This window comes from Suricata suricatta, chromosome 14 (assembly GCF_006229205.1).
Source record: "Suricata suricatta isolate VVHF042 chromosome 14, meerkat_22Aug2017_6uvM2_HiC, whole genome shotgun sequence".
In the NCBI taxonomy this organism is placed as follows: Eukaryota; Metazoa; Chordata; class Mammalia; order Carnivora; family Herpestidae; genus Suricata; species Suricata suricatta.
In genome coordinates this window covers 64,081,561-64,091,391 of record NC_043713.1, presented here as the reverse complement: position 1 = coordinate 64,091,391, position 9,831 = coordinate 64,081,561, and the positions used below count along the sequence as shown (strand labels likewise).

Sequence of the window (9,831 nt, the reverse complement as noted above, 5' to 3'; positions counted from 1 at the left end):
GTGTGTGTGTCTCTCTGCCCCTCCCCTGCTTGTGTGCTCGCTCGCTCTCTCTCTCTCTCTCTCTCTGTCTCAAAAATATAAACATTACAGCAAAAGAAACCGAGTATGAAATGAAGAGAACCTGTGGTCTGGGAGCAGACATTGGCACTCGAGGTACCCAGCAAACGACCCCCATTTATACAGAGAAGGCCTGAGTTCACTCGTCTCATCCCCCGGAAACCAGGTTAGGGAGGCGCCGTTTCTTCCCCAGCCTTTCCAGGCAGTCACGTCGGGGGCCTGAGGAGTAGAATGACTTGTCTGAGTTCCAATCACCGGCCAGAGCGGCCACAGAACCCAGGCCGACCATGATGCTAAGTGACCAAGCAAATAACGAACAGAGGGACCAATGGGCACACATACGCATAAACATGTCACTGTGACCTCTCTCTGGGATGGAGTTATGGGTCTCTCTGGGAATCTAAGAAAACTGCCAGGCTCAAGGGGTAACACACTAATGGGGGGGTGGCCACCAATGATACATTTTTAAGAACTGGGGTAGCCTGCACACGCACCCCGAGAGTGGTGGTGCTCGGCAACCACGTGAGAGGGGCCTAGGGGGTCAGCCAAGACAGCTGCTCACAGGACAAAGGTGGTGGCAAACCGGGAGAAGAAACCGAGGTTCAGACGGTTTGGACAACGAGCCCAAGAAGACCCAGCAGAGCCGCTGCAGAGCTGCAAGTCGCGGCAAAGGCTCTGCTGTCTTGCCCCAGCGCCCAAACATTTTCTGGTTCTGTCTCTCTGTTGCACGCACACGTGCACACACCCAGCTCCCACTGGAGAGAAAAGGCAGGGAAACGCACAAATTGCAAGTCACACTTTATTCACTCGCCAGGAGGTCTGGGTGGCGGGGGGGGGGGGGGGGGGGGGGGGGGGGGGGGGGGGGGGGGGGGGGGGGGGGGGGGGGGGGGGGAATCTTGGGCAGCAGCCCCGCCCCTGGGAAGGAGGGACCGTGCGCCTAGTTGGAGGGGTGGAAGGCGCCCCGTTGGTGCCACTGCATGTCGCGGATGCGGCGCACGGACTGCACCTGGGGGTGGGGAGCCCCGAAGTCACCGCTGTCCTTGTAGTCCCCCTTCTCCAGCAGGTACTGCAGCCCGCGGTAGCCAGGGTACTGGTAGCCCACCCACCTGCAGGGCGGAGGAGAAGCAGGTGAAGAGAGAGGTGGGAGGAGCATCCTTAGGCCATTAGGAAGGTGGATTCCCCAGTCATTTCACACTTCCTGATGAGGAGATCACTACCCTCTACAGCAACTTTTGAGTGAAGGCCTGATACTAGGAGGAGGTGATCTCAAGCCTGCTTAAGGTTACAGTAACACAGGTCTCTTAACTGCCTCTCTCCACCCTCCTCCCAACCCCATGCCTGGCTGCAAGACCAAAGGAGAGAGTAGGCTAAGCCCCAGGAGTCCTCCATTATCCCCTCATGATTTGAAGTCATCACCATTTACGGGGGATCCTTCACTCTTTTGAGCACCTAATGAAAGTTACAGTTCCCCGCCCCATGTTACAAAGTCCTGGCCAATAAGGAACCTGCCTGGCCAACCCTGTATAGGACTGCAGCTCTATCTCATGGTCTTGGGTCCCTATATCTCTGGGCACTAGTCACTTTAGCCTTTGTAGAGTCCCTCCAACTCACCAGGCTCCTCCAACCACAGGGCCTTTGCACATGCTCTTCTCTATCCGGAATGTCCTTCCTCTCTTTACACCTGCAGTTCCTACTCTTTCTGGAGATCCAAGTTCAACAAGTCCCTTCCTCAGGAGCCCAGATTTGTGTGGATTCTTAAGTTATTAACCGTTGACCCCAACTAGACTGTTAGCTACACAAGGCAGAGGCCAGGTCCCTTTAATCTACCTTGACATACGAAGGCGCTCCACAGCGTGAATAATGAGTGTATAAATGAATGAAGAGGACCGTCTGCCCAGAACTTCGCACGCTGTTTTAGGAGTTTGACGAAACCCAGAAGAGCCAGGCTGTGCTGGCCAAACCAGCCCTCCTCAGGGGGAAAAAGATCTTTTCTCACTTTCCAGTTTCTGTGGTATAAATACTCCCACTACGGCTGATTTCGAGCTGCCGATGGTCCAACAATCAGATATTCTGAAACCTTGAGAGTCGGCTCTCACCACTGCCTGTGGCCCCTCTGTGAACCCCCAGAGAGTTTAATCTTGCACAATGAGAAATTCCCCTGGGGTGATGGCCAGAATTTATGCACCAAGGAAGTTTAACTCAACGGGAATTGGTGCCTCCTGTTTCTAACCTCAGAAACTCATGCAGTAAAGAGCCAGCATGGCTGGACTTCCTCCCCTCAGAACTCTGTTAAGACCACTCAACTCATTCCTCCTTTCCGATACCTACACCTCCGCCTCACCTGCACCCCCCAATGTTTACAGCCCTGCTCCTGGGGACTGAGATTAAGGCCAAGCTTTCTCTCCCTCAGTCTCCATGCCCACTTTCCAAAGGGAAGACCGAGGCCAGGAGTGCATATGGTCAGCAGGGCTCAGGGCAGAGCGGGACTCAGAACCCCAGGGTCGGGGCTCCTGGGCAGGGTGAGCAGGGCTGGGCCTACACTCACGTGCCGCTCTGCACACGCACTGACGACACCTTCTCCTGGTAGCCGTGGGCGTGGAAACTGGGCACATCGTCATCTATGATTTCCATCTTCTTCCCCGTGAAGTTGGGGTTTTCATAGAGGATGATCTTGTGCTCTTGGCTGTCCTGTTGACAGGGAGGAGGGAGAGTGAGTGCGGGAGAGGGGCCTGCCCGCCGTGCTGAACGCCGCAGCCTTGGGCCAGCCGCACACTCCGTCAACAGCCCGGTACCCCCACCACCTGCGCCTACAACTGCATTAAGCAGCTGCCGTTTGTCGAGGCCCCGCTGGGCTATCTTCCTGCGACACTCCAGAGTCGACACTGTAAGGCACATTCAGTTCTTAAATGTCATTTTCCCTCCCATAAGGTCAGCCTGCTTAAAAAAAAATAGGAGCCACAGTCCATGTACACAGAGACACGGCTGGTGGTGTCCCAAGCAGGCCCTGGAGATATTTTGGCCTTCCTTCCTCGCACATCTCTTCCCATCTTCTGTTCCTGAGACATTTTCCTTAGTCATCCCCTTTAAGCCTTGAAATACTCTGATGCTCTCTGGCAGGTGAGAAATCCCGAGGCTCAGAGAGGTAAAGCAGCTTGCCCAAGGCCACACGGCTGGGAGCATCAGAGCCAACATAAGAACCCAGGTCCAGGAGATGCGATGCTCTCCTATCTTCCATCAAGCTCTGGGGAGAACTAGATTGTGCCTGGGAGGCTTGGGAGTGTCACTGAACACTGCCGGGCCCTGTGTCCTCCCTGAGAGCTCACCTTCTAGCAAAGAATCAGGATCAGAGGCGCTCCAGAAGGTTCCACTGGCACGAGTTATAAAAAAGAGCCAACCTACCTTTTCCTCCACACCAATGTCAGAATTTCTTTTCATATTTATGATGGCTACTGTACTGTGCAATTACTCCGTGATGGGTTCCCAACCCCAGAAAGGACTGTCTGCACAGAATAGAATGTGAGCAGCACCCCCCTACCCCCTCAAGAGCAGCCTAAGGTCTTGTGAATGGAGCCCCCTGGGGTTGTGCAATATGGCAACCCATAGGCTGGGCATACGGGAATCTCAGGGCCGTAGAGTCAAAGATCTCCATTTTACAGATGGGAAAACTGAGGCCCAGGGAAGCGAATGGCTCATAGTAGGTCACACAGCCAGGAAGTATGCTCTGCCCATCAGAAGGGTCACAATGCCGGGGGCGAAGCTCCCTCCTGGTCCCTAAAGCCCTGGCTAATAGCACCAAAGAGAAGCAGCAGCAGCAGGAAATGGCAGGAGGCTCACCACTTTGATGGGCCTCAGGGAGCTGAGGGAGTCTGTCCTCCGACTGCTGGTCCAGGAGTCCCAGCGCGGGTACTCGCCCTTCTCGAACACAAACTGCTCGCCCTTGCAGTTGGCTTGTTCGTAGCCCACCCAGCTGCAGTGGAGACAGAGAGAGGGCAGGTCGAGCCACCCCGGCCTTTCTCTGGCGGGACCCTGGCTTAGTCCCTCGAGCCCCCGGGGCCTCGCACCTGCCCAGCTCACCCATCAAAATCCAGCCACCGCCAATCCAAGAGCAGAGTCACCTCAGTGACCCAGAACTTCATTTTGAACAATAAACGATCATTAATAAAACTATCAAAAGTTACATTTGGAAAAAGAAAGCAGAGGCGTGTCATGTCTGTTTGAGAAATTCTTCCAGCCAAATGCTAAAGAAATAAAAAAGGCACCTGAGAATCAGATGGCAGTGTGTGCTTAAATGGTCAAAACTTCTCTCACCCTGGACGATGCGCTCCTGGGAGCCCCCTGCAGGCTGTGCTTAGCTCTGCGACCCAAGCAGGGCAGAGTCAGAACCTACCAGCCCGCGTCCCTTCTCTCTGGGATCAGGGACCCCGAGGCTGCTGGCCCCCAAATGCGCCCATGAAATCTGCTGAGATCCAGTATTGCCAGGATTTGGGAAGGGGACAGTGACTGCAGAGCTAGGACCTCTAGCTTTAAACCTCCCGGGAGAGTGCAGATGCTCCCAGAGTGAGAGACCGGCAGCTCTATCCATGACCGTGACTGTGTTTATCTCCCTGCCTCGAGGGGTGGCCGGGCTCCGTGTCAGGATTTCCCCATGAGTTCTTTGCCTTCACCCTCAATGTGGTTACTCTTATCCTACTGAGGAGGAAGCCAAGGTTTAGAGAGGGAAGTTCCTGGTCCGAAGTCACACAGCCTAGATGTGGGAGAGCTGGCGTTTGAATCCAGTGCTGTCTGACCCCAAAGCACGAATGCTCTCCATGGTTGCCAGCCCCCACCAGGTGAGCCCCTCCGCTTCCCGCCCCGGGTACATACGGTCCAGCCTGCACCAGGACAGAGCCCGCCTTCTCCACGCCCGTCTCCTTCAGGTTGGGGCAGGGCCCGCTGAGCTCATGCGAGTGGCCCTGGAAGTTCTCCTGCTCAAAGATGATGATCTGCAACAGGAGGAGAGGGTTGGGCCCATCAGGATGGGGAGGAGGGAAGCAGCGGATTGGGGGGTGGGGACGGGGCTCGAGAGCCTGGAGGGATGCTGACGGGCTCCACCTTCGGGCGTCCCAGACCCAACGTGAAAGTCAGACCATCCTGGCTCAGCCCGGTGCCGGCTGTGAGACCTTGAGCCAGTATTTTCCTCACTGAGCCTCAGTCACCCCATCTGTAAAATGGGAACACAGCCTGCCTCACAGGGCTGCTGGAAGGATTCGGAGAAGCATAATGGTGAGTACGCAGTATTTGCTCTGTGTGTGGGAGGCAAAATCTAAAGAATTAAGGGACATCTGGCAGATCCCAGGTGGGCGGGTGGCAGAGTCGGAACTGAAGTCCGAGTTTGTCCGGTGCCGTTCCGTGAAGGGCAGCACTTTGCAAACTAACGTGCACATGACACGCCCGGGAGCTTGATGAAGTGTGGTTTCCGAGGCAGCATGTCCTGGGGCGAGGCCCGCATTCTGCATCTCTCACGGGCTCCCGGGTGATGTGGGGCTTTCCCCTGCTCCTGCCAGAGCCGGCGAGTGCCACTGTACACACCTCACCCATGTCACCCCTAAGACCCCATGCCATTGCCTTTTCTTTAAGCCCCCGCAGGCTCTGCAGATCCCCTCTGGCCTCCCCGGAGACACTTCTTAAGGTGGCTCCCCTCCTTAAGGGGACTCTCATCAGCCAGGGGAAGGGGGCCAGCAGGCTTCCCATCGAGAAAGCAGTCTCTGCAAGGTGAAGCCGCCCCGCCACCCTGCAGGATTCCAGAGCACATTTAGGGGTGAAGGTTTTGCACCCACACTTCCCCAGGCAGCTCCCCGGATGGAGAGGCAGGCTCAGGGCAGCAGTGGGCTTCCGGGGAGGGCAGCTGCACAATCCACACGGTCAGCACTGGCTGGGTAAACACATCCCTCTCTCCCAGGCTGGGGATTAGCTGGATAAAGGCAAAGAGGCCCAGCGGGGCTCAGAGACAAATTCCACGGGCTCAGTTCAGCCTTTAGGGTCACTGACTCGACCACAGAAGGGTCAGGAGACATGGGCTCTGATGTCCCCCCTGCCGCATATCCAGCTGGGAAACCCCAGCTAGCAATGGGGCTGCTTTGAGCCTCAGCTGGCCCATCTGTAAAATGGGGAAGACTGCCCACTCTGCGGGGTTACTGAGGAGAGGCAGAAGCAGGGAAGTTAGGAGCCAGTTTACTAGCACCCTGTCCTGGGATACAAGGAGGAGGACCAGGAAGGACAGCCTCTCCATGTATTTGAACGGCCTCAGAAAGCCCGGAGGCTCAGTAATATTACTATTATTATTATTGTTTATCCACACACAGATGCTGACATTTTACACGATATCTAATCCTTTAAATGTGCGCTGTCCAGGGGCGCCAGGGCGGCTCAGCGGGTTAAGCATTCGACTTCGGCTCAGGTCATGATCTCACATTTCAGGGGTTCTAGCCCCACGTCGGGCTCTGTGCTGACAGCTCAGAAGCCACTTAGGATCCTTTGTCCCTCTCTCTCTTCCTGCCCTTCCCCGGCTCATGCACTGTCTCTCTCGAAAAGAAACATTAAAAATAAACAAGTAAGTGTGCACAGTCCAATGCCGCAGCCATCTGCCGCCTGCCTACGGAACATGCTCGGGCCATCCCAATTAAGACGCACCGTCACAGAAGGTGGCATCAGATTTAAAAGGTTTAGAATAGGAAAGAAAGAATGGAAAAGAGCTTTCTCATAATTTTTCTATTGATTAGACATTAGGACCTATCAGGTTTAATAAAATAGAATACAAAAATTAACTTCCTGGCTTCTCTGTACTTTTTTATCGTGGCTAACGGAAGTGCTCAGTTGCACAGGCACCCTCTCTACGTCCAAGGGCCCACATGGCTCTGAACACCCAGCACCGGCCTTCGTGCTGGTCCTCAGACCCGTGCAGCTCTGTCTCGCCTCTGGGCCTCTGCACTCGCTGTGCCCTCTGCCAGGAATGTTCTCCCTGACCCCCACCTTGACTTCCGTGGCCAGTGACCTGGGTCTCCCCTCCAGTGTCGCCTCCTCAGGGAGGCCTCCCCGATCACCTCAGCTAACACCTCCTTTCCTGACTCATCCCGACTCTCGGAACACAAGCTTCCCTGGCCAGGGAGGCCACGTGCGAGACAAAAGGGTAGGGCCCTGGTGGACCCCATGCCCAGGGCCCCTGAAGCAGAGGACCACAGGGGGAAGCCCGGCAGAGGCAGCTGGAGGGCTGGTTGCTGGTTGAGGTCTGGGTGCAGCTCGGATATGACAGGTCCCCGTCACTGGGTCCTAGGAGGGCGAGGAGGAAGAGGAAGCAAAGGCAGGCACTGATAGCTGGTGTTAGGTGGACACATCCCAGGCAGGGCTGAGCTGGTGCTCTTTGCCTCTTCACACCCACCTTATGCTGTGAATCCAATTCTCCCCATTTTACGAAGGAGGGAGCTGAGGCTCAGAGAGGTCAAGTGACTGGCCCGAGTCACACAGCAGGTCGGGAAACCCACCTCGCCTCCTGCTTGCAAGCCCCCTCTCACACCGAACTGTGGGTCCTCCCCAGCTCTCGGGAGCCCCTGTGGGCAACGGGGTATGGGCTGTGGGGTAAGGCCTGGTAACGTAAGTCTCCAAAGCTGGAAACTGGTGCCAGGAATCCTGGCGTGCCGGCGGTGGGCTGGGGAGGGACCATCAGAGTCAGTGCCCCTTGTGCAAGTGGGGTAGATTGGAGCCCAGAGAGGCGCGGGGTAGAGAGGGGGAGCTTCAGAGAGGAAGACTGCAACTCGGGCTTGGCAGAAGAGAAACTGAGTCTGGAAGAGGAGCTCTGCTTGCCCCCCCGCCCTCCCCCACATCGTACCCACCTTGGGGTTGAGGGGCTGCGGCTTGCCCGCTTGGGTCTGGTGGTCTGAGGCCATGGTGGGTGGTCTGTGCAGGGATGACCTGGAAGACAAGTGGGGAGCGGCAGTGACGACCCTTCTGGGCCCTCTTTCTCACCTGGGTGTCTCGGGACCCCTCTGCTCCGGCCCTCGAGCCTGCTTTGGTCTCCCTGACTCAGAGTGTCCCTGAGCAGCGGGGTCCGCAAGTGGCTGTCTGAATTTCCATCCTGATAGCTTCATTTTTTTGTGCCCAGGCCAGCTCTGGAGGGGGAAGCGAGGGCTGCTAAGAAAGTGGTGACAAATTGGGGCTTCAGCAGGGCCCATCTGTAATGTGCAGAAATGTCCCAACTCGAAGAAAAGCGTGGGCCCCAAACCCCACGCACTGGCCATGCATCTCAGTCTCCTGCACCCCCGGGCCCTCATCCCCACCTCACCCTCGACAGCACCCAGGACCCAGAATGCTCCTCTCTGCCGCTGATCTCACCCCACCCCCCACCCGCACACACATCTATGATGCAGCTCACACTACCAGAAGGCAGAGAAGTGAGTGTAATGGTAGAAACTTGGGCACCATGATCGGCAGCAACAGGGAAGGTTTCTGGCAGAAAAGCCTGGAAAATTCGCACTGTCTCCCCCATTCCCCACAGGAGGGGCAGTGACCCCAGCCTGCATGTCCCCTGTGAGGAGGAGACACCTGAACCCCTTCTCCAGAGACAGCGCCCAGCTTCCAGAAGCCCTTTCCACACTGAAGGCTGGGCCAGGACGTCCCCCACAGACAAGACCTTCAAACAAGCAGCTTAGGGGCCACACCTGCCCTGCTCTCCTAAGTGACCAGCCTTTGCGCCCCTCACAAGGTCAGAGACCCCGCCATGCAGCCCCTGGTCATTGACCGCCTCACCCTAGAGGTTAAGCTTAATCAGTTAGATTCAGGTGCTGGCACCCTGGGCCTCAATTTCCTGTTCTGCAAAATGGGGACAGCCACGGTGCCGGATGGTATCTGTGAACAGGCTGTGACAGTTTGATTCCGTAATGCAAAAGACCGCAGGCATTTGGCAGCGGGCCTGGGCTACGCTTGGCGCTCTGTAAATGGCAACACTTACGGCATCATGAGGGTCATTTCCACCAAGCGTTAGTGGCTTGGAAGTCACCTGTTACTGGAAGCTCTCGGAGATGCCCGGCTGCTTCCGGACCTGCTTCCGGACCGCTGACTGCTCCCCAAGGCTGGACTCATAGCAGGTGCCCGGGAATGTCAGTGGATGTGGAGAGTGCTGGGTCACTGCCCTTGGAATGCTGCCGGTCCTTCGCTGATTTGATTCCTTTCACTTAGAAACCCTCGGATACCCCTCCCCAGCCACTAGCAAAGCAAGGACACTGATGGGCCCTTTCCTATGGGTGGAGGTACCTGTGTATCTGGCACCGAGCAGGACCACACACCTACGTCCACTCTAGCAAAGGAGGTTTGATGACCCCTCTCCCCATTTAACAGAACAGAAAGCTGAGACTTACAGGAGTGAAGTTTTTGCCCAAGGCCCTCTTGTCAGAAAGGGGGTGGGTAGCATCTGGATTTGAACCCAGATTTCCCACACTTTCCAACCGGGGATAAGGATGAGAGGAAAAGGCAAGGCAAGCGAGAGAGGCATTCTTACCAGTGACACCAGCCCCCGAGAGTGCCCGTGAAGGCTAGCTGGTGGGAGGTGGCATTTATACCTTCCCCAGGAGTGCCGGTGCCAAGACGGGTGACTGCTGCATCCCCACAGAAAGCGGGACGAGAATGCTGGATTAAGCCTGCACCAAAGCCCGGATCAGCAAATGCCCACAGACATTGTGTCTCTGCACAATAATGTCATTAGCTTTTGGATGCAGCTGAGCCAGAGTGGTCAGGCGGCTGGGCAAG

The 9,831-nt window shown here is 56.3% G+C and overlaps 1 protein-coding gene across 2 annotated transcripts; it reads right to left on the bottom strand.

Annotated features, from left to right (window-relative positions):
* Nucleotides 1–989: 989 nt before the first annotated feature.
* Nucleotides 990–9,655, bottom strand: CRYBB2 (crystallin beta B2). 2 transcript variants are annotated; one of them, XM_029922702.1, is made up of 6 exons: nt 9,584–9,655; nt 7,923–8,001; nt 4,921–5,039; nt 3,892–4,024; nt 2,603–2,745; nt 990–1,163 (listed from the first exon to the last, which is right to left on the bottom strand). In XM_029922702.1, the coding sequence occupies exons 2-6, from the start codon at nt 7,974–7,976 to the stop codon at nt 995–997; spliced, it is 618 nt and encodes a 205-aa protein (XP_029778562.1). In that variant the 5' UTR covers nt 7,977–8,001; nt 9,584–9,655; the 3' UTR covers nt 990–994. The 2 variants fall into 2 exon arrangements, with proteins under 2 accessions (XP_029778562.1, XP_029778563.1); XM_029922703.1 differs by lacking the exon at nt 9,584–9,655 and adding an exon at nt 9,444–9,459.
* Nucleotides 9,656–9,831: the final 176 nt, after the last annotated feature.